General features: G+C 45.1%; 1 protein-coding gene across 1 annotated transcript in view; it reads right to left on the bottom strand.

Moving 5' to 3' along the window:
• The window catches only part of LOC144174636 (lysosomal alpha-glucosidase-like), a 78,170-nt gene that overhangs the window by 10,326 nt on the left and 43,413 nt on the right, over positions 1 to 24,431 (bottom strand). The window contains exons 7-15 of the mRNA XM_077703422.1: positions 23,005 to 23,243; positions 22,024 to 22,155; positions 20,645 to 20,755; positions 20,009 to 20,125; positions 17,944 to 18,143; positions 16,537 to 16,670; positions 12,164 to 12,315; positions 8,583 to 8,731; positions 5,188 to 5,272 (exon numbers count right to left, since the gene is read on the bottom strand). Coding sequence (XP_077559548.1) covers positions 5,188 to 5,272; positions 8,583 to 8,731; positions 12,164 to 12,315; positions 16,537 to 16,670; positions 17,944 to 18,143; positions 20,009 to 20,125; positions 20,645 to 20,755; positions 22,024 to 22,155; positions 23,005 to 23,243 — 1,319 coding nt within the window. The remainder of the gene's footprint in view (positions 1 to 5,187; positions 5,273 to 8,582; positions 8,732 to 12,163; positions 12,316 to 16,536; positions 16,671 to 17,943; positions 18,144 to 20,008; positions 20,126 to 20,644; positions 20,756 to 22,023; positions 22,156 to 23,004; positions 23,244 to 24,431) is intronic.

The following is a 24,431-nucleotide window of genomic DNA, read 5'->3' as shown; positions in this document are numbered from 1 at the left end:
ACAGTCCACGTTTACGCTGGGGTGTCCAGAGCCACACGAAGTCTCCAGGGGCGTAAGCGAGATCGGAGTGGCGGCTTTGAGCGTTGCTTTGAGCGTTTTTGAGCAGCCAATGTGCGTAAACGCGCAAGGCGGCGTGCTTCTTCTGCAAGACAAAGTGTCTTAGCCACTGAAGGCTCGTCGTGTTCTTCGAAAGGGAAGATGGTGTCGAGGCAGCTGCGAGGGTTGCGGGCATAGAGAAGGAAAAAAGGGCTGTAGCCGGTAATTTCGTGCTTTGCAGTGTTATAAGCGTACGTAGGAAAGGGCAAGATGTCGTCCCAATTTTTGTGGTCGGAGGCAACGTACATGGCGAGCATATTTGTCAGTGTGAGGTTGGTCCTTTCGGTGAGGCCGTTTGTTTGAGGATGGTATGGGCTAGAATGACGAAACTGCACTTGACAGAGGCGAAGGATCTCTTCAACGATGTCGGCGGTGAACTGACGGCCACGGTCACTTATGATGACGCGAGGGGGTCCATGGCGAAGTAGAATACGTCTAAGCAGGAATTTGGAGATTTCCGCTGCGGTAGCAGATGATAGTGCGGCGGTCTCGGAGTAGCGCGAGAGATAGTCCACGCACACAACAATCCAGCGGTTTCCTTTCCATGAGCGCGGGAACGGGCCTAGCAAATCGATGCCAATCTTTTCGAAGGGAGAAGTTGGCGGATGCAGCGGCTGAAGTTTTCCTGCCGGAATGGTTGTGGGAAGCTTGTGCCGCTGACATTGTGTGCAAGTCGCCACATAATGTTGTGTTGTTTTATGCATATTCGGCCAATAAAAACGTTGTTTGGTGCGATGCAGCGTTCGCGCCAGTCCCATGTGGCCAGATGTGGGGTCGTCGTGCGTGAAATTGAGAACACTGTTTCGAAGGCTTTGCGGTACCACGAGCAGAAGACGGCAACCAACACCAGAGTAATTCCTTGCGTACAGTAGGCCGTCGCGCACGCAAAAGCGGCTAGCTCGCCTTTCATTACGAGCAGACTCGAATAGGGACTGTAAACTCTTGTCTCGGCGCTGTTCAATCTTGAAGGTTCCGACGTCAGGAAATGGGGTTGAGAGCGAAGCAAGATAGTCGTCAAAATGCTCATCGTCGCAGGGAGTGGTTTCCAGCGGCAGTCGAGAAAGGCAATCGGCATCAGCATGCTTACGGCCGCTCTTGTATGACACGGTGAAATTATACTCTTGCAAACGCAGGGCCCAACGTGCAAGCCGGCCGCAAGGATCGCGAAGGTTGATGAGCCAGCATAGCGAGTGGTGGTCTGTTACGATAGTAAATGGGTGGCCATAGAGATAGGATCTAAATCTTTGTGTGGCGAACACGACAGCGAGGCACTCTTGTTCGGTCACTGTGTAATTCTTTTCTGACTTGCTTAGTGCTCGACTAGCGTAAGCGATAACGTGTTCACTTTGATCATGGCGTTGAACCAGTACGGCCCCTATTCCAACACCGCTGGCGTCGGTATGAACTTCGGTAGGAGCCGAGGGGTCAAAGTGCCGAAGTATAGGTTCTGACGTCAAAAGAAGCTTCAGCTGACGGAAAGCGGTGTCACATTCAGACGTCCACGTAAAGGGAACATTTTTCTGAAGTAGCGAAGTCAAAGGGTTGGCTGTGTCAGCGAATCCAGTATAAAACGGCGAAAATAAGAACAAAGGCCTAGAAAACTTCGAAGCTCCTTGACAGAACGCGGCTTGTGAAAATCGCTTACTGCTTGGATTTTCCGTGGGTCAGGCCTGACGCCATCTTTATCGACCAAAAGGCCCAGCACAAGCGTTTGGCGGTCTCCGAATGGGCACTTCTTAGAATTTAGGACTACGCCAGCTTTTTCCAAACAGTCAAGAACGGTGGCTAAGCGACTGTTGTGCTCCCTGAAGGTTCGTCCAAAAATAGCGACATCGTCTAAGTAGCACATGCATATTTCCCACTTGAGCCCGCGCAGAATCGTATCCATGAAGCGTTCAAAGGTGGCCGGGGCATTGCAGAGCCCAAAGGGCATTACGTTAAATTCAAATAGTCCATCGGGCGTCACAAAGGCAGTTTTTTCTTTATCTTTGGGGTCCATGGGAATTTGCCAATAGCCTGGTCTCAAGTCAACGGAGGAAAAGTAAGATGCTGAATGGAGGCAGTCTATGGCGTCGTCTATGCGGGGCAGCGGGTAAACATCTTTCTTGGTTATAGCATTGAGACGTCGATAATCTACGCAAAATCGCCATGAACCGTCCTTTTTTTTTACAAGAATGACAGGTGCTGCCCAGGGACTGCAGGATTCTTGAACGACGCCATTTCTCAGCATTTCCTGGACTTGCTCGTTGATTACTCGTCGCTCGGACGGGGAAACGCGGTAAGGTTATTGGCGAATTGGGAGTGCTCCTCCAGTATGTATTGAGTGGTGAGTCCGAGTAGCAGGAATTACAGGACACCGTTCCAGCTGAGAAAAATCGAAAACACCCGCGTGCTTGGAGAGAACATCGACTAGGGCGCGGCGCTCATCCGGTTCAAGTGACTTATTAATCATGTCGAGAAGCTTGGAGCAATCCATTGGGTGAGTGTGAACGGATGGGCCAGACTCTTCAGTTAAAACGGCTATCGAAGTGGATGTATACTCAGTTCCATGGGCAACATTGAGACCACGAGGTAACATTACTGGTTCGCTGGAATAGTTGACTGTCCACAACTGGGACTGACCCTGGACAACTGAAACGGCGGCACGGGGAACTAGGACGTTCTTCTTGGCACAATTCTGGGTTGTAGGCTCCACTACAGCGTCGAAATCACGGACTGGGGAGCCCGGCCATGCAACTCTCACAAATAGGGCACACCGCGCGGGAATCATTGTGTCCTCTAAAACGCTAAGTGCGCTCTGATGGCAAGCAGTGTCTTCAACAAGTGCAGATAGAGCAGCCCCATCAATGAAAATTTCTCCATTTTTGCAGTCAACTTTGGCACCACACTGCTTCAAGAAATCTATACCGAGTATCACGTCGTGGGTTGAGTGTGGGAGCACTGTGAACTCCGCCGTGAAGTACTGACCTCCAAAGCAAAGATTCACCGAGCATACACCAAGCGGTCGCAGTGACTCACCACCTACACCGCGAAATGTAGCCACCTTGTCCCAACTAAACATCACCTTACGACCAAGCCTATTTTTAAAATCAGCACTCATCACAGAAACTGTAGCCCCTGTATCAACTAAAGCCGTTGTTCGAACACCGTCAACCACAATTCCAAGTTTGTTTTTGAGCATGAGAACGGGCGAAGGTAATTCCATCGTAGACAGTCCGGTCGGAGGTATAGTAGACGTGGTTTGCCCAGCGACCTCACCTCCATTGGTCGCGTCATCTAGTTTCCCGGCGGCGGTGACCTACGCCGAGGCGAAGGTGAACGTCGCTGGCGAAGGATAGGCGGTGTAACGCTGCGGTCTGAAGCCGGTGAATCGTGGCGTGCCGATGAATTGTGACGTGTCGGCGGTTGTCCCCCGGAAAATGAGCTCGTCGGCCAGTGGTCATCGTAGCGGGAATCCCCAGCCTCAGAGCGGTAGAACACGCGTGGGGGCTCGTACCTTGTTCCTTGGCGTCGACGACGGCAGTAGCGGGATATGTGGCCTGCCACACCACATTTGTAACAAACAGGCGGTTCGCGCTCACGGCCAGTGGTGTATTCGTCATACGTGTCATGGAAACGTGGAGGATAATAGGGTCGTTGGGGACGGCGACGGAAATTCTCGGGACCGTACCTGGCTGACTCGCGGTCAAGAACACGTCGAGAACTTTCCCTCCCAGTGACGAAGTTCTGGTCATTGAAGAACCAGAATAAAGCTGAATGAAGAATAAACCTGTCCCGGACGTGACAATATATATTATATATTATATATATATATATATATATATATATATATATATATATATATATATATATATATATATATATATATATATATATATATATATATATATAGCTCTGTAAACAGATGAAATAGTGAATGAAATCAAAACGTTTGAAGCAACAGGCAACTTTACCATCTTGACAGGAACTCAAGGTAGCGTAACTAATCATGAAAAAACCAGTTACCTCCCGACTTTCAGGCAAGAGCAGGCAAATCATATAAAACTTCATCCCCATTATGTCAGATGAATTTCTTCTAGCCAGCAAATGCTACCAGGCAGGTCAGCAAGCGAAAGAATTTGCTTGAGAGTACCGCCAACCAGGCCCGTCAATTCCCTGGCCAGATGTGTGTGATCCATCCAGGAAACATAATTTCAGACAAGAAGAGCAGAACTGCTTGAAGAGTGCAACATGCTAGAAAAAACGCCTGCTTTACCTGTGCCCTCTGCTTGACAGGAAAGAAGCCACAATTCCAAGGTGGGCCCGAAGGTGTTTCATTCACAGCCACCCCCCACCTCTCACAGAACCTGTACTTATGCGTGACAGTATTCCAACCGCGATCGCACACTCTCCGAATGTCCATGACCTAGAACATTTCAACTCCATGCCTGTCCCCTCCCGCATTCTCAGCTGGAAAGAGTATGTATAGTTTTGCAGCTGAAGCAACCAAGACTGCTTGAAAAAGTGTAGTTTTGGCCGCACCATGTCGTCAGCGCTTTCACATGTGTTTTTAATTCCAACAGCAACAACAGCAATCACAACAACAAAATGCTCCCAAACACAACTGTTTCCCTTAATTATGTTGTAAGAAATTATGCTGTAGTGGTATTGCTGTGGACCCTGCCAGATCTTGTGATAATTCCTTTTTGTGTGTTAAACTTTCCCTTTTGCGGTATCTATGTATTATTCTCTGCCATACATCTATAGTATACCTCGGCTTTTTTATTCTTTGCAAATCTTCAGACTGACAAGCTGGCTCAGCGAGTTGAATGGCTCTGACTGGACTATACTTCGGGTGGAAAACTGCCAACGAATGCTCAAGTTTAACTTAGAGAATACGGTGCTTCATTCGAAAAAGGAACGAATTCAGAACATAAGGAATTTTTTTGTTTGCTGGTTTTCAGATGACTGCTTGGACCACCTCAGCTCCTAGGTTAAGTGTACGAAATATTTTTGTCTGTGGCTGTTTTAACCACACCCAGAATATGAATATGTCTGAAAACTCAGTGTTGGCGGCAATCAACCATTCGGCAACGGTTTGCATCTGCTTACCTGGTAGAGTGCAGGATTAACCAAAAGGGCTGGGCCCCACATGAACTGCTCGTCAATGTCGTAAGTTTTTGGGTCATCTGGAAACCTGCAGAAAGCACAAAGTTGCACGACAAACACAGTTTTGTTTATTTCAGGTAGTACAAGATTTGGTGAAGCGAACAATTCATTTTAAAGATTTTTAGCATGGCTGTATACACGCAGTTCTGAATGTACAATCTGTCAAAATTTTCTAAGCCATACCGAGAGTGCATAGGTCCCAAAAAATTCAGTGTACAAGGTTACGTATCGAGCGAGGCTGAAATAATTTATGTCGTAAAGCTAGGAAAAAACTGGCTAGTGATTACGGTACTTCCTATTGCCATATTTGGACACAGAATGCAATGCGCTAGGCAGCACTCGCTTGTGGGTTCTCTTGACGGCAGCGATGACGAGCCTCTCTGTCGGCGGCGCGAAGTCCGTCTCAGGGAGAGACCCCGACCCGCGTTTTAAGCAAACGCACATCATGGTCACGCGCACGCCCCCCTCACGTTCTCGCCAAGCGTTAAGGATGAAATTTATTCTTTTAATTCTTTGTGGTACAGACGCCTATGGCTCGGCCTACAAAATTTTGACAAAAACTGTAACTGAATGTAACAAATAATTACTTGAAGACATATTGGCAGATCCTTTAGCAATGTGTGAGCATCTTGTGCACCTCCCATCTGAATTTGAGGCTCAAACCAATGCGTACGCTTTGCGGGGCTCCAGAAGTCCGCAATGTGTAGTTTCTCGCACGTTCCTCGCACACTGCGCCAGCCATGCTTAGCGTTCCAACCATCTCAGTGGTCATGTTTGCTCGCTTTAGCATTGGCATTGGCTGATTTTGTCAATCCTTTTGTTGCCCACCAATATCAGCATTTCACCGCCGTCCCTCCCATTCTTTCCTCTTTTTTTCATGCAGTGGCTCTATTCTACAATGAGTGCAAGCAGTCGTGGGAGTCACAGCTGGTGAGCCGTACTTCTGCTTGTCTCCATGGTGACGGTTCCAGCATTGCACAGGTAGCTTTCTGTACCCTCGAAGGCAGCTCTCTTCATGCACTCTCTCCATTGTCATTCTCTGCTCCTCTATCTCTCGCTGCGTTTACAGAGCGATGCATAAATGAACAGAGCATGAAAATTTCTCCCCATGCTTACGTAATAAAATACATGGCCATTACCATAGTTTAACCCTTTCACTGTTGGGTGTTTCTGGCCGTGACGCACCCCCAGTGTCAGTTTGGTTTCCGGAATGTCAGGGAAGCAGCATAGTGATTTATTTGACTGTGATAGCGTCCAGAACGTAACGCGTCGAAAGGAGAGCGCGTGGGTGAGAAATCCCCTGTCTTTCAGATATTTTCAGTTTGCCGTGCAGGCGAACGATCGCTCCTGTCCGCAGTCGAAGGCCCGCGTGGTCCACCATCCGAAAGTAACCGCGCGCATGGAAGGAGCACTTCCAGCAGCCCGCACAAGGCACAAAAATGGCGCGTTGCGAAATCAGGATGGCAGAGAGAGATAAAAAGGCAATACAACATTGATACAGCAACTTCGTTTGCCGCTCATAGCGACAAGTGAGGGCGCGGCGAGCGAGTGAAAGCCGCGATTGAGCCATGTTTCTGTATATTGGAGAGGCAACGGTGCACTGGAAAAACCTGGCCCACCGTAGCAGACGCGGGAACAGAATAAAAAAACAACGTAGAAACCAGTTGCGGATGGCACTACAACTTTAGTACGCGGGCCGCATGGTCACTCATCCCGACAGAATACAGCGCGCGGAGCGACCAAGCCCCCCAGCAACGAAAGGTGGGTGCGGTCGCTCCGTACTCTTCAATATACCGGGAAGGAGTTGGCGAGGGAAAATATGAGCTACTAGAAAGATTTGACCGATGGCACGAACGATCCTTGTGCGCCAATGTTGCACTATGGCGCGAATTTTTTAATGCACAATAGAGAACGTACTGTTACGTCAGTGACACTACAGAGGGGAAATGTGAAAATGTACCGGTGCGTCAGTGGCACCGAAAGGGTTAATCGCGATGATGCGGAATTATGCTTTATTTTCAAATTCGAAAAATTATTTATCAGAATGTGACTAAAGCTTAATGGCAGTGTTGTTTGTGCACTTTTACATCCGCCTCTACAAATATAGTAAGATAAGCGAACACTCTGCAGAAGAATGGGCCTGGCGACAACATACCTATCGACAGGCCAATTTCATAAATTAAACTCGAATAAAATTTGCAGGAGTCTGCTTTGCTGAGATGCACTAGAATGAAAAATCGTTGTATACAAGGGAAAGGGAACCAGTTCGCCAAATAACAATGTCAGCGACATAGTTCAGCTCAAAACAAGGTTATATCTGTTATATTATTTAACAAGCTTAAAACTTGCATTGTTAGTATATCTGTTAGATAACAATTTAAAGCACCACCCTTGCATGGTGTAATGTCACAGCACAGACCATAATTCTTAGCCAAATGTATGCTGGGCCCTTTTATTTGCCCACATCTAATCGCAATGGCTGTTCACACAGGTGCATTGTGGTGAAACCAATACACCACTGTTTTTATGAATATTTTGATAAAAAATTTTCAAATATACCCTAAGTGCGCATTGCAAATACCATTTTTAAGTATTCGATATTTGCTTCCATCAGTATTAAAAATTTTGAAGTAATTAATGCTAAAGCATAGCAAAGTTTAGACTGCTTTTTCCCTGTATAAAGAGACTCATTTGAGCTAGGGTGCATTCCTAATACAAATCAATTAAATCTAGCCATACACCCCTTTCTCTCGCCTTTTTTAAAGATATCTGCCTTCGTCTTTCACTTACATTTGGTCTTTTACACACGCCAAGTGCAAGCCTCACTCTAGGCGAAAGGCCAAACACAATGAGTACTTAATTTTGCGAGCTATTAGTAGTAACTTATTGGTCATTGAAAAAAACTATTTACACAAACTTCTAAGCAATTGTGATGGAGAAGTAAAATACGCTGTGTGCTGGTGCATAGCGATATGCAAAGCAACAAGGCATGCAAATCTGAAACCAGATACATGCACCAGCACACATTCTAAGAGCGTCTTACGTCTCAGTCACAAATACTTTGCAACTGCTTTGAGACTCGAATTATTTGAATAAACGTATTGTTCACATCTTTTCCACTTTTATGGGTAAAATTACTATTCGCACATGCCTACTCTTAAGAAGTGAGAGTAAAATAAAAGTGAAAATGGGCCGCACAATCTTTGATTGTGGGGCCCATGAATAGTACTAGGTAAACATGTTTTGTAAAGTCCCTTCCTTGCTATCTGCTCACGGCATCCCAATTATGTGACAACTGAAGATTCAGAAATTCTCGTCAGAAGTAGCCAATGGCTTACTCAAAGAACAGAGGCCTCGCAACCGTATCTCCGTAGACGTGGCTTCTGTAGAAGAGCGTATACAGGTAAGGCAAAAACAGGTAGCGGGCTTCCAAGTTTGCCACTGCATGCTGGATTACTATCGGTCCCATACTAAAAGGATCTTGGTCCTGCAAGATACGAAAAGAATGAAGAGCAATGGGAATAATTAAAACCCTGTTTTCAGTTATGGAAATGCTGCATATATGTTGCGAACTGAATCGTTGGTGGCGTGCATGTGCTGTTATATATGTCAATAGTCAAAGACAATGCAGGTGTCATATAAGCGTTGGGACCTCTCTGGATAGGAAGTTGCTTAGAAATTCAAAGTGCAATCGCTTAGTCACTTTGAGCACTAAGCCGGAGGCATAACCACACACTCATCTGAACGAAACTTATCGGAATTGCCAGCCCCCCGTGTTTAGACATATATTTTTCGCGCACTTTCTTAGCCTAGGAAATATTACCGTGCTAAAAATTACGCCCACCTCCCCTCGCGGGAACCATGGTGTGATGCAACGCATCTCATGGGGGGTTCCATTGGCGTTTTCCATCGTATTGATTACGCTTATAGCAGGGATTCTCACGCGAAGGGGATGTGGGCGCAATTTTCCATTTTCACCATGCAATGCACATGCAATACACGTATGCTCAGGTACGGTCTTTATTGCAGACGAGAATGAGTGCCTTGTGGTCCGCAAAGCGCACAGTTAGGGGCTTGACGATTGCATCAAGCAATCGTCGAGCACTGCGAGAGAGTGCAAGCGTAACGCGGACGACCGTCGACTGAAACCGTCAGAGCGAGGCATGCCGCTTTATATTGACAGCACCCGAAGGAGAGGAGAGCGCGGAGAGAGAGAGTACTGCACATGCGCAACGCGCGCAGCGCCGCCCACTGGCGCCTAGCAACGGAGTGAGAGCGCGCTGCACCAACCCGCAGCTGTTTGGGAGAGAGTGTTCGCTATCGGAGAGAGGAGAGGAGGAGAGGCGCATCTGTGCGGACAACGCCGGACAGACGCAGGAAGGACAGAGGGGCGAGCATGAGATGCGTTGCATCTAAAACGAGCATGCTAAATATTAAAACAACACAGATTTGTATTGGCTCCATAGCTGACTCAGCCCACAATGTATTAACAAGAGCTTTTTTTTAGTGGGACCGATGGCGTCACATAAAAAAACTAATGCATTTCCTTATAGACCAGTGGGTCGACCGAATAGCTGTGATAAGATTTCTGGACACACGACACGTCTGTGAAACCACGATTTTATTGTGTCAAAACGTCAAAATGAAAAAGGAATGGTTCTAGATAAGACAACACATGCATCGATCATGAAGAGGGAGTACAATAGTGTACCTTTATCTCATATACCATGTGTGTGTTGCTACACATTTAAATCGTTCGTAGAAGCGTTTGCTTAGTGCTGGAAGAATTGTTACGTGGATTCGTTCTTAGTTTGTGACTTGGGTCTTTGAAGTTCTCCCGATCGACTGGATGCACTTTCAGCAGAGGTTGGACGCACTTCTAGCAAAGGGTTTGATGTACTTTTGATGCTGTGGTGATGCTAGAAAGCGTTCACACTTCTCTCAACTTTTTTTAGAATGGGCTGCCCAAGTTTTTGCAGTATAAGAATTACAGATGCTGTACTATTATGAGCAATATGAAAGGGAACACAGGAACACGTGGCAAACAGCCTCGAAACAGGCTCAGAGCGATACGCGGATGGCGTTGTGAAAAACAAAGGGGGAAAGGAGGAAGCTGTTACACTAACTGTTGGCACCCCCACCACGCTGGCATTTCTACAAAGCCGCAGCATACGTCATTTCGCCGATAATATGGCATCGTCCGACAGCCGATAAGACGCATGGCGGGAATGGGAACAGTTGTTAGAACAGCGTCCCCCTTTCCACTTTGTTTCCGACGACGCCCGCTGCGTATCACTGATAGCTGGGTCTGAGGATGTTATCTACGCGTTCCTGTGTTCCTTTTCATATTGCTCGTAATAGTACATTCGATATCCCCCGTCCTGACAGGAGCAGTATCTGTTGCTGACATAGGAGAGCGCTTTTAGCGTACCTAGAATCGCATATTCTCACTGGCAATGGGGGCATATGTGTAGAAAATTGGCCACAAACCTATAACTTAAGAAAGTAAACTGGCAAAATGTCACTAGAAGCACTGCAATGATAGGCTTGAACCTCAAGAGGTAGGGATGTAAAAGAAAATCGGGTATAGGAGACACTATTCACCCACATGGATGGCTCCCCTATCTTTCCCATTAAATTGACCTCTTTTATTGCAGACGTTGGGTGTAGAAGATAGTTGGTTATAAAGGACAAGTTATCCTTAAGTTCTGGTCAACAATCTCACTTGTAACCGACACTTTAACTTCAGATGCGGTGCCACCACCTACTGGAGTTATTTCAGCTGTGGAATAAAAGGGGATAACAGACACCCGCAGTAGCTATTGATTATAATTTATTTCAGCAAGTAAACAGTGGTTTAGTCAGCTACAAAACGATGGCGAGAAGCCCTGCCAATGGAAAGGCTACATAAGGAAGTGGCCAAAGCTTACGGCCATGCGTACAAACGCGACCGTGCCTGCGAGTTTCTGTGCAAGCCAAGAATACCGGGAGTGCACAGTGGACTCTCCCAATCGCGTAGCTCCCAATTAATAAGCATTGCAGATGCTGAATTACGCAAGCGTGATGAATATCCAGAGCACACAGCGGAAAAAGCTGTGCACTCTGGCTATTCATCATGCTTTTGAACTCAACATCTACGGTTCATGTTCCGCCAACACTGAAAGGACAGAAATCTTGTAGAAGCTGTTGTAAAAAACAGCATAAATACAGTCATGAAACACACAAAGATTTAGAACTATTTCACAAATTCTGGGGGCAAAGCAAAACTAGAATAAACTTTTTGCAATATGCTGTAGCATTCATCTGAACTTGTTTTAGTCGGTTGATCAGTTAGTGAAACCATGGTTCCAGGCTCATAAGAGACGTATCATATAAAAGACAGAAACTTCTCCCATGCACGTGCCTCTCATAAACGGATTCAACTGAACCTTTCAAATGACACTAAATAAAATAGCCGATGCACAGCTTTCTTAGTCCATGGGTTTTAAATACAACCTTTGCAGATTCGGCAAATGGCTTGCAGTGATTGTGGGAGCTGAAATGTGTACCTTCATTGAAACTGCACTTTCGATTGCATAACTGTCAGCCATAAAAGTGTAAGGGTGTCACCATAAGCCACCACAATTATTTGCCACTATATCTGCAGCCAGTGACAGTTAGGGCTGTGTTTGCAAAACTTTCAATTGAATGAGGTGTAATTTCTGCCTCAGTTATGCACCTTCAGTTGCAAATAATGAACACTTCTGTATATTTCCAAGCAAATGCAGTGGCAGAGGCAGATCTATCGAACAGTTCCTTGTATAGTAAACACCCGCTACAGTGAACACAGTGCCCGCTGCACACTGGTTTGTTAAACATAGCGGTGTATCTTCCACTGTATAGAGAATAGTAAGGGGGTGGAAATACTTGAGTAACGCACAATGCCATCGTCGGTGTTGTGATTCCTCGAGAAAGGGTAGAAGGCACCCAGTGCATGCCACCGGGCGCACAGCTCTACGGTCGTGTTGCCATTGAAGCCACAGATGTCTGCTCCGATGAGCGGGATACCGTACATTCCGATGCTCAGCATGTCTAAAAGGTGGTTAAGATTGGTGCATGAGAGCTTAGGAGGCATTATTACACAAAAAAACACTTGAACAACATAGGGAAAAAATAAGTGCTGAGTCAAGAATGGTGACGTTAGGTGCTAACTCCTTCCATGGCGGCCGCTCGACGTTTGTTTTGTCGAAACCGAAACTTACGTGAATAAACGACTCCGTAAATGATTGCTTTTGCTGCGATCGTAAGTCTAATGTGCCATTCTATGATTAGTGGGCTAATAGGCCCCCATAGCAGCGAAAAAACGTAGAACGGGAATTTTATGTCAGTACTCCTTTAAGTAGTGCCTGCTATGCAATCCTAGATCTACTTTCTAAATTCAAATCCCAAATGAACGGGAAGGGAATAAAGCTGAGTTGCCAATCATGCCGAAAAAATTAAACATCCCAATGAAACTCTGTCTGTACATCAGCACATCAACTGAGTAAGTGCAAATCCAGCCGTGTACCGAAATTTTTCCCATGTCGAAATTTAATTTCTTGCTAAGTATATATGCTTACACTTAAAGGAGCCACTAAGACAAAATACAAGTTTGTTTTATTCGAAAGATTTCGTGTTTTATAGTGTCCCCAGCGCTTTCGTGGCAGCAAATGAAGCTGTATTTACTGAGAAATTAATCAATTTAGGTTAGTATTTTGATTCTCCCGCCAAATCGTGTGTTTTGGTGACGCCTACAATGAAGTCATAACGGTGCGGATACGAAGAACTTCCACTGCGCCATTCGGCTCTGCAGCCTTGCTTGCCGTCAAACCTCCCAGATGCCACTAGCATACTCTGCACGCCGCCGTTGCTTTGGTTTTGACCGTACTTACACCTGGCCTGTTTTTATTACGGTAGAAAGTAATCGCTTCGTGAAACAGGGGGTATACTTGACAAACACGGTCACGTAAGGCAACGTCGCTTACACCAATCGGCCAACGTCGTACAAGACAACTCCAAATCGTCGGACTGCTGTGCAGCTAAAACAAGCATAGTGCACCCAGTACCAACAGCAGTGCGCATCGGTACTTCTATGTTTACGTGTATTTTCGTAGCTTTCGTTGTTTACCGCACCATTCTTACTGCTGTAAAATAGATATTCATTACATGTAGGCGCAAATTGCTCGTTCGGCAAGCTTATAAGCTCTGCCTAATTCGTGTTTGCTTTTGCCGTACTCCGCCTATCGCAGAGCAATCTGGTATGACATCATAGGTTCTGTTGCGGGAAATGAGCTAGTGAGTCGCATGGCCATTCCTCTTTTTCCTAACTATATAGCTTATTTGAGCGAAGGTTACGTTAAAAGTGGTGTCAGTATGACTCTAACGAGGCAATATTTTGAATGAACCAAACTTGTGTTTTGTCTTCATGGCTCCTTTAAAGGCCACCAGTACCTAAATTTTACCTCGGCAAGTTTATTTAAATGTGCGGTACATATACCATCAAATAAACTGTTACATGACCAGGAGCCCCATCAAATGCCTTGTTAGTCAGGTTGAGGTGTTTTTGGTTCGAAGAATATACAGTTTGAAGCATTCGAGTCTGCTTAAGAGCACACCGGGCAGCTAGAGATCACCCTTGTGTTCTGGTAGGCACGCGTTTCCCTGGGTTGCCGCGCTTGCGGAAAAGGGTTGCGCACACGATTGCTTTTGAGCTGCTTGCTGGCCGGCCACTTGCTTGCTGGTTGCAACATTGCTTCAGCCTGGCCATAATGCCCGCGCTCCTCTCGATTTCGATTTAAAACTGCCAATTAGTGCTTATTGCTTGCAGCGTGCATGACGTATTTCAGCTGCCATATTTTGTATCTCGCAATTTCTGTGGGCAGATTATATGAGAATAGGGTTTTATATTGGGTTAAAATTTTCACTGTACTTGTTGCCTGCAAAGGGACACTGAAGTGATTGTAAACATTGCAGGATTACTAACGCAAATTGTAGTCCGGAGTCCATAGGCCATATTTCGACCACTCTGAGTGCGTTTACGCGAATTGATTTTGCAGAAAAATCAATTCGAAAACGCTGTCCTCCTCTCTGCATCCTCGCTGATTTTCTGTAGCGTTTTCGTGTGACGTCAGGAAGAATCGACTTGGCGTGACGGAACGACTCGTCGTCGTTCCGACAGAGTCAGTCGGCCCAGCGTTTAGTCCGCCGACCATCGACGGGTCGTCGCAATTCGTTCGCTCAGTTGAAACTAACCCTTTCAGTCACGAATTATTATATTCACTGCAGACAAATTCCATACTTGGAGGTTTAGCAGTGTCAAGTGTCTAGAGGTAAGAAAAAAAAGTTTAGTCTCTCTAGAATACTTATTACGCAAATGGCGTCGCGCCCTCACACGGAGACACTATTACTCAATACTGCTTTTCCCTATAAAACATAAAAACTATCCTGAGGCAGTTTACAAACAAGGAGGTGAAATAATAATTTCTGCGCATGAAAGAGGTGTTTTAGCCTTTATAAAAGATCTAAGCCGGAGTAAAAGCGAACATAGGACGGCAACACACCGGAGCTCCCACAAAACTTGGTGGCGTCCATTTCGAAACGATGTTTATGAGTGCGGTCCCGCCATTCCACATCACATGGGGTTACCTGTCACTTCCGTAGGTTTAGAAAATCAGCCGCACCGCTCTGCAGCAAGAACTCTTTTCGTTTTCACGAGGAAAACGACAAAGAAAGTCGCATCTTCATATAGAAGAACGGTGGCTGAAAGGGCTAAGCCACGACACATTTGTGAATGGAAGAATGTACCTTTATTTAGTATGTTAGCTTGTACACTATATCAAGCTACAAGTCCAGGTCGATCTGCAAAAGCACTGAAAAAGCGCTGCGCAAGCGAATATGCGACGCTTCGCTGACTGGTACGCTAGTAGGAAAATTTAAGGCCAATTGAAGGAGGGAGAAGAGTCGGCGAAGTTAATATAGGTACTAAGGAAATAAAATAATCTGAAACTGTTGCCCTGCAGAGTAAAATTAGGAAGCAGGAAGCACTTTTTTGTGCTGGGAGAGCAAGCACAGCGATCAGCAGCACGACTACGCATCTGCGAACGTTTTTCCGTCTAAGAAATGCAATTGCTAGACGTGAGATATTCTGGAAATTTGGGGGACGCTTACTGCACGAGCGCTATACCACAAATAGTCACCTAACCTGCTTGAAATGCTAAAACTAAATAAAAGAGTAAACTGGTTATACATTACATATGTTATTTTTTCAACGCTGGTAGCGCTGGCCCGTTGCCTACTTGTGTGGAGTGCCTGGCATGATGTTTTGCAAGTCGCAATTTCCAGTCCCCCAGGGTACATTCTTTTTTTGTAAGTTGATTTTTTCGTTTTCGGTCGATGTTTTCTATATTGAGTTCACCTATTTTGTGCCGTAACGTGCACTGCTCTACGAGCGAGTTCGCCGAACGTGCGCAGACTGACACTGACGCGCTCGCGAGTTCTCGTTGGTGTGCTGTTGCCCTAAGCACCGACTGCTTGCGGGCAGGGTCCACTGGCAAGAATCAGCAGACCCTTGGCCTAGTGCGAACACGCTTTTTACGATACAGGCATTAGTGGGGCAATCTCCAAATATCGGGGAAAAGCGCAAGAAATTTGAGTGTCTGCGGTGACGCGGAGGGCGTTCATCCACTGCATAGGCCTCGGCTAGGGATTGCTACAATTCCACACCGTCCTGAGATACTTATGTTAGGCATTTTACAGCCGACAGCATGGCAGAAGCTCGGTATGGCGATTATTGAGATATCGTGAATGCCCATCCAATGATAACGTCGGATGTCAAGCATATTGTTTTGCAGAACCGAAACCGAAACTTGTTTCAATGCTAATCTTGAACATCGCCAAATCACGGTGCCCCTCTTCCCGACGTCACAGCCTTTAGTTGGTGCGTGCGCCGCAGACCGCGCATGGTAGTTTTTCTTCTTTAGGTCTTTATAAAATAAAACCGACTTATCAACCGAATAAACGATGATAAGTGTGTCAATTTTAGCCAGTCTTCGCTCTGTAAGCAAAAATGGGAGCTTGACCAATTCACTGCAATGTCCCTTTAATTGGGTATCTACAGTCACGTGTATGTAAGTACACTTGTATGTCATCTCTAAGAGACACATAAGTGACACACATGATGGAGCATATATTAATTGGCGGATGTTTACGTGCACTTGATAGATGAGATGTTATTGGGGACACGAGTGTAGATGTGTCCACTGCGGCATATCTTACTTGGGATGCTGAGCCTCAAGTCCTCCCAGGAAGATCTTATATCTCCCGACCAGTGGCCCGACCAGGTGCCCTGACCCGGAGAAGTAGCCCGTGAGATGATGAAGGGACGCTTGTTGCGGATAGTGGCAAGCGCACTGGGGCATAAAAAGAAACAACAGTGTTGGTGTACGTCACAAAATGTGTATGTTTCTATGTTTTTTTGCAGCCCTAGATAAGTGCTAGTAATGCTGTTGAGTATCACTTCTTTTTATTGGCGTATGTGCAGCTCCTTTTGACTTTCTAGTATAAACGTTTATTGCGGGAAACAAACCAAGGGTCAGCTATATGTCCGTAGAGAGCGTCGCAGAAATTATTCCCCCGGGTAATTATAGAAAAAAATAAAGCGAAGCGTACCAAGATAGAGAAGATATAGCGGCACAGTTTCCAGGCTTTTCGTAGTCTTAAGTCGGAATAATCAATAAAAATATGCAGACACTTCCATGTGGCAACTATAGAATGGCATCGAACTATTTATTTCAGGCAACATTTCAGGAGGACCCTTTTTAAGCGCCAAGAAACATTATACTGCCACGTAGCCAAAGACGACGCAGCTGTCTTGAAGGAAAAACAAGTTTATTGAGGCGAACTTGTGCTCCCCTAACAACTCAAAGCTTTAATACACAGGCGGCGAAGCAGCAGTCAACAAAGTGACGTACGCAGACTTGTGTCGGCGAATCGAATACCGCGGCGTCTGCTCTACAGGCTTTTTATCGTTCAGCGCGAGTAGTTCTCGAACCGTTAATACACATCCAGAACATTGTATATCAAAAAAAAGTATTCTAGGCTAGTGAAGTTAGGGCGAAGCACTCTCCTTATCTGAATGAGAAACCCCAAGCGGCATAAAAATAAAGAATTGAACATGCGCTTCGCTTGGGGCACAGATAACAAAATTGGGCGCGGCCGGGCTGTACAAAAAATTATAAAGAAACCCGACGCATGGCTCGCTGCAATCCTCATTGTAGATCAAGCTGAAAGTACCAGTTAATCACGTTACACCCGACATTGGGCCGTCGAATAACCATATTGGTTCCTCCCTTTGATGGGAAGCAATCTTTGCATAAGCGAGTTAAAAACTGAAAAAAAGGCAGGCTTCACATAGAGAAGGATTTTAGATCTGCCTGAAATTATATAATGTAGCTGTAATAGCACTTTCACACTAAAAAATATATGGTAAATACGCTGTGGCTTGAAAATGAGGTGGCTTCTCAAATTCTGCATTTCTGGTAGAAAAGATTGATGTTCAGGCTTCACTCAAGAGCACAGGCTCAGCTATCGCTCGCCACTGAACAAAGAGCTAAAAGGCTTTGGTGCTATCACCTCTGAGGTCAGTAAAGTTTGCGCCCAACGAGAATGTTGAGGAAGGCATACTTGTACGTAGATTGGGCCTCCAGCTGCGAGTAGATGTTGTGCACGTTGTAGTGAGATGAAATGAAGTGGCGGTCACTCATGCACAGCGTCTTGGAGCACATCTTCTCTCCAGCTGGAACATACGGTGGTCGCTCTTCTTTCTGATCCATCGGGCAGCCGTCCTTGTGGCCATCGTAGAAGTTGGACGGCTCGTTCATGTCCTTCCCGTGGTGCACAGAAACACAGTTGTGGCAGATATTACTTGACGTGTTTAAGTTCGTTCTATCTGCATGAAAATAATAATCTCTTGGAGGTGAATACGTTGCAAAAATTAATGCAGTGTTTTGAACATGTAAGGAGGTGTTCGAACCTTGTAGTTTTAATAGGCATATAAAAGCATTGGTGTTAAACGGAAGTGTGATTGCACCGGCTGTCAATGCTGTATTCCTCAAGGAACACTGTTTATTCCTTGTCGTGAGGACTTACCTTTAATTTAGAACAACCCGTGTCTTTTGGCGTTAAGGGATATTGGCAGAGGACGTGGAAGGGCATAAAGCCAACTATGGTATATCCGCACTGGCCGTAAAATGAAATGTGAGCTTAGTTGGATTGCCCAAGAAGGTGGAAAGGACTAAGGTATATCAGTGTTCTTCAACCAAAGTATCAGCACTAGCTGCGATGGGAAACAACCTCAACAGCTATGTATTTGTCATTGCCAGCATTGTATAGACGATGGCAGTGTTGTTGCAGTGAACACAAAGAGGAATTCGTAGGATGGACAAGCAGACAGTGGGTTCTTGGTTACAACAAACCCAACCCTATTCAAGAGAATGCACCGTACAAAATTCAGAAATTGTTTGTGCAATCACCCTACTGAAAGTTAAAACACACGAAACCCCTTCTTGGTGGGCGCTTAATTTTTGCATGATTTTCTCCTTTCACTATAAATCACCTAGCGCCATTGATCTGTTATCAGGATAAACGTTGGAGACTTTCGCTTTCATGCAATATTTGAACTTTTACCACAATTTCGCATTTCTGGTGAATGTAGAAGCCAGATTACATGCGTAAATTGGGCAAATAAGTAATATCTGAGACACAGAAATGAAACGTTACATGTCTAAGCAGCGTATGCATAAATGCCATACATTATGAACCATATACGGAGGGATAAATGCTGTGCAGTTAGGAAAGAAGAATACTGAGCTTTGAAGTTGTAGGAGATTTTCAAGGGAAAGGTAATTTACTGTCCCTACCCCCACTAGTCTCTGGTGCGCCATGGTGGATTTCTTTTGCCCTAAAGAGAGCTTCAGCTCTATTAATCAGGCCACCAACCTAATGGATGCTTAATTTGTGCTTTTATTTAATTTTGTTGCTATCACTGCCATATATACCATATTAATAACTTCTATATTTGTTGTTATAACATAATGTCTGCGATTTTATTCAGTACTGGCATCCATATATACTATAATCACAGGTGTATTCAGGCTGTGGTGGGCATGGGGGCCATTTGCTCCCCAAAGAAATGTTTTAGCCCGAAGAGGAGAGGAGAATAGACGAGGACACCAACTCCACCTATCAACCCACCAATAATTATTTTTCAATAAACAAGCTAATGCCGCAACCCTATTCAGCTTCCGTATGTGTACTCTCACCTCAGCAGTCAACCATTTCGCTGTTTTTCTGACAGAGTAAGGGCAAATCTGAAGGCCAAGCCGAGTACTGCATCGCAACCTGGAGTTTTGGATTCATCATTAATTAATTCGATGGCTACTTAAGCCTTTTATTGTTTCCTTGTTTTGTTATTTTTACTTTTTGCGGCCTTTTTCTCTATCTTTGAGAGGATTTGGTGACTTTTCCCAAAATAAAGTTCTTTGTGCATTACTGACTCCGGCAATTCGTTTGCAATATCTACTCTTTTCCATGGGGCATGGAGTGATTTCCTGGTGAGCAAACTGGCAAAGCAGCATCGAACTATGACCATGATTGTGGCAACAAAACTTGCTGCCCCTATGACCAATCTGTTGCCATCAGTAGTTTTAGCCTACATTTTGTTAGAAAAGAACTGCCATGGTATACGCACAATCCAAGCACCATCAAACGGGACGACATCGTGGAACCTCGAAAACTGCTTGTACCAGTAGTCGCTTGCGTTTGGGTGGCTGAAGTCCGGAAACACGCTGCTCTTGTCATTCCAGACCTGGGAGCATGACCAGAGAAAGGCTTTGTAAGAAGACACTTCTTGACACGAGAACGAGGCGTGTCGACTGGCAGGCTCGCTGATGCGTCCACTCGTTTTATGTTGAGCTCTGATTCATTGCATCATAAAAATAACTCCATGCACTTCAAGAAGAAATAACAATTTTAATTGTGACTTGATCAGTCCGCAAACTCAGCATTATTCTTAATGGAATACTTGAGATAATGCGTCGCAATTTCAGCATGGCAGTTTACTTGGAGAAGTAATTAAGAGGCTCTTTTAAACACCGCATGAAAAATTTGCCAGAAGAAGTAACAATATGCGTAATTTATGCAAGAAATCTTGTTAACACTAAACGGGTAGGTGAACAAGACTGCTCGAAATTGTCAAATTTGCACTCAGTCTATATTAGGCTGCATTGCAGTCAATTGTTTCATCTGGCTGATCCAAGCTTCCTTGCTATAATTATGTATGCTTAATAGAATTCCACATGCCTAAAAGGAACATATATGGTACCACCTTTCCATACACAATGCCTCCAGTGACGTTCTTGACGAATACGTCCATGGCAAGACCATCGTCATATGGAGGGTAACTGCCAGGGGCTTCGGAACCACTCACAGCAGGATCCTGCATGTTGCAGTTGTTGCACATTCATTACAGCTGCTCAAAAGCTAGCCTTCATCGCTTATTCCCACCCCCCTTATCATCCATTCATTTCGTAAAAGTTGTTCGAAGGTCTTCACAAAGTGCTTAACACTGCCCTTCATATTAGACACTGGGTTTTTTAGATCTTCGTAGATATTCACTCATCTTTAAATGTAAACAAATGGACTTTTTAAGTGTGCAATTGATAGCGTTGAATTGATAATTATATACTGACAATAGTGGGGAATATTTGTGGAGGATATGAGCCTTTGCACTTCACATTGCAAAAAGCAAACAAGTTTTAAATGCATACCATTAACATCTGACAGCTGATTAGGCTCCCATAACATACAGAAATTGAAAAAGTTCCCATTGCGGTTCCATGCTTGGAAACAAAGTTGCGTTTCTTGTCAGAGAGTTTTTTATGTTTGCATTGACTGTCGAGTGGCTCGCGTAATCGTTAGGCGACCATCCCTGCTGGGGACGCTCCAAGAGGTGATGAAGTAGCACTACAAGCCTCGTTCACTGAAACTACATCCCTGCACGGTTTCTCCATGCATCCTTGTTACTCTACAGAGTTACCGCATCAGCAATGTGAACGCTCTTCCTCATGCCACACTCCGTGCAGCAAGATTCGGTGAATGTTAGGTTTTAGCGCCTGTAATATTAATGAACACATCTTCCGTTTGATGTTTATAAGCCCTCAATGGAATTAAAAAACAAGTTTTTACTCTACGCTTGACAGCAGGAACTTTGGTTTGGCAGTGTGCATTTTGGGCTTGTTTGATAGAGAGCATCGCGTGCTGTGCTGTTAGTCCCCATCTCCACTCTCATTCTAACCTGCCATTATTTAAGGTGGATATGCAGCAACACATGACAGATGATGCAACTGCAAAACAAGCCCGAAACAGTAAGGATTTAAATAGTAGTTTGGGAGGCAATGCTAATAAGTAGTGCAGGTGTGCACGCGAGAGCTCCAAAGTAGTGCACACAAAAACCGAAAGTCGGGGGGACAAATTTATAGGAGCTTCCAAAGCTATATCAGGTAGAGAACGCATTGAGTGGTGAGGCAGAGCTATGCATTTTGTCTCCCATAGTCAATCTAAAACTTAATGGTGGGTCAAATTCTCACATGTATATGCTGCCCCACTGACAATATAAGGCACGAATAGGCTATTTGTAAGTTCTTAGTTATCATTTATCTTTTCTTTCTTCACACAAAAAAGTGTTATTATAACAAAAGTACTTGCCACAATAACGACATAGTGACGACCAGAATCGTGAAGTTCTTGTACGAATTCTGGGAGCCCTTGGAACCTTTCCTTATCGTATGTGAAATCGTTACTCCTTTCCATGTAGTCAATGTCGTTCCACTGGGTGTCCTGTTAAGAAATTTAAAAAAAAAGCCACTGGCAGCAAGACTCCTCATTAAAATGCACCTTGAGCAGTAGTTGGTATATATTGCCTGAACATTATGTAGATTATCTACAACATTTGCTGTCTCTATGCTTGCATAAACACTTTTAGCGACGAATTAAAGAAAAAACGCTCTTTTCTGCAGTAAGGACCGAACACAGGCCCCATACCTTAGAAAGCTGGAATCAGTTTCGACAGAAAATGAAGCTCCTTAAACTGAATATGAAACAAGATTATTTCTGTTTAAGATGACACAAGCCTCATTTGCTGCATTGTTAACTGGTGTCATAAAAACTCAGCTTCAATATTTTTGCTGATAATAAAAAAAGACGGGTTTGACACTCAAGCTTTATCTAAATGTTTCTAGGATATTGCAAACTAGTTTCAGGAGACTGCTATTTGTGTATTTTTTTTCTTTAGAGGACGAGGGAATTGTCTCCGCGAAGGAAGTCGTGCCTTTACTGTGGTAAGCAACTACACTCATAGTTTGAATTTGCATTACTTGTAACAGTTTTTTTTTCACATTATGTGCAGGAATAACGCAGTACGTGATGCCGATTCGTTGATTTTTTAACGGATTACTGCAACAAAGATATCCCATAGCAGTTCCTTTAAATATGGGATGCCATCAACTTCCTGATTACGCCCCTCTGAGAAGCATTTTTTTCCCAGATGGGAATCAACTGGCTTGACCGCTATAGGTCCATCAAAGCAGTTAGTTTTGTAACAAACATGGCAGCTTAGTAGGGGATGCTGCTGCCCCGCTCAAAGCATGAATGGCAATAATTGAAGCACTGTCGCTGTCTTGATCATACCAGTGGCACACCAGCCTTGATGTTCATCTCCATAATGTAGCGTGTTCTGTTCAGCGATTTGTAGCCGAAGCGGCACAAATGGAAGCCTAGGCCCCAGAAGGGTGGCATGGCTGGCTTGCCGACCACGTGCTGTAGCTGCTTCACCACGTCACTGACGGTAGGCCCCGTGAAGACGAAGAAGTCGAGCACACCTCCCAAGGCACGAAACGTCGCCGCAGGGGTGGGCTGAAGCACAACCTCTGTGAAGCCCCGAACATCACATGTTAACGCTATGCAATCACCGTTTCTATCTCCATGTCCTTGCCTCACCCTGCACCCTCCAATTGTGAGTCTTTCGTGCCTCTCAGTTCCATGAATCTATCTGTTCCCCCTGAACTTTCCTAGGCTTTTGGTTTCATCTCTTAATTACTTGCTGTCCTGCTGCTCGTCTAATCCTTCCAAAGCATCTCTTGGAGAATCATTCTTCACCCCTCTAAACAAACAAAATCACATGTTTTAAAACGGCCATGAAAATACTAAGTACCTTTATTTGAAAGACCACTGTGTCTAAAAGAAACAAGCTGGGCACATCAACGAAGTGAATTCATTCAAACAAGACCTTAATAGAAACTGGGTCTATGGAAATGTTATGGACATGGGATTATTCCCTGCCCTTTAGCACACAGCCACCTTATATCTTAAAATCTTGTATGAATGAATTCATTTAGTTGATGTTCCCGGAACATTTACCAAAGCTCATCAGCATTCATGAGCAGCTCCTTTAACCTGAAATTCTATTTGTGCTGATTGAAAAACTGAGGGACGCAATACAAAGCTATGTCACCCTGAACCACGTTTTTGTGACAGTTTTGTTAATGGTACCTCTTGGGTTATTTTATTTGCAAATGGCGCCTGTAACGAAAGAAGACCAGCGTCTGGCTTCCGATACGGTGATGGAGTCAATTCGCGAGGCAGTCAGCGCCATCTGATCCTTCTCTTCCTCCTCTGCTACTCCCCCTACTATCGCTCCCTGCCTGCGCATCTTTATTTCTCAACATACTCCCGCCGCCGCCAAGTTGGTCAGGAGCTAGCTGGCAGCAGCACGTTCAGTGGCGAAGTCCGGGCCCCACTACGACCAGTTTTTCGACATCCATAGTGGCGCATGATTTGACAGCAGCGATGCTTGCAGGCTGGCTAGGGGATCCAGTGGAGCATTGGCTGGGCATCTCGGTGCCGTCGATTTCTGTAAACAGCTTTGTCAAGGTGGCCACCGGGATCGAATGGGAACAGCTGCGGCGGTCGGTCAAATTTGCAGAGATCATGCGGCGAGCGTAGTGGCACTGTCGTTGCGCCCACGTCTGATAGGCGTTCCGAGAAGTAATCGGTGGGTTCCAGAAGCACACCCGGTTTCTCTGCAAACCATGGGACTTCGCTCTCTTCGGACCTAT

Source organism: Haemaphysalis longicornis, unplaced genomic scaffold, assembly GCF_048455015.1.
Source record: "Haemaphysalis longicornis isolate Haplotype H1 unplaced genomic scaffold, Haemaphysalis longicornis Haplotype H1 scaffold_3, whole genome shotgun sequence".
Lineage (NCBI taxonomy): Eukaryota > Metazoa > Arthropoda > Arachnida > Ixodida > Ixodidae > Haemaphysalis > Haemaphysalis longicornis.
Note: the sequence above shows the minus strand (reverse complement) of the source record. Positions and strands in the feature narration are given on the sequence as shown.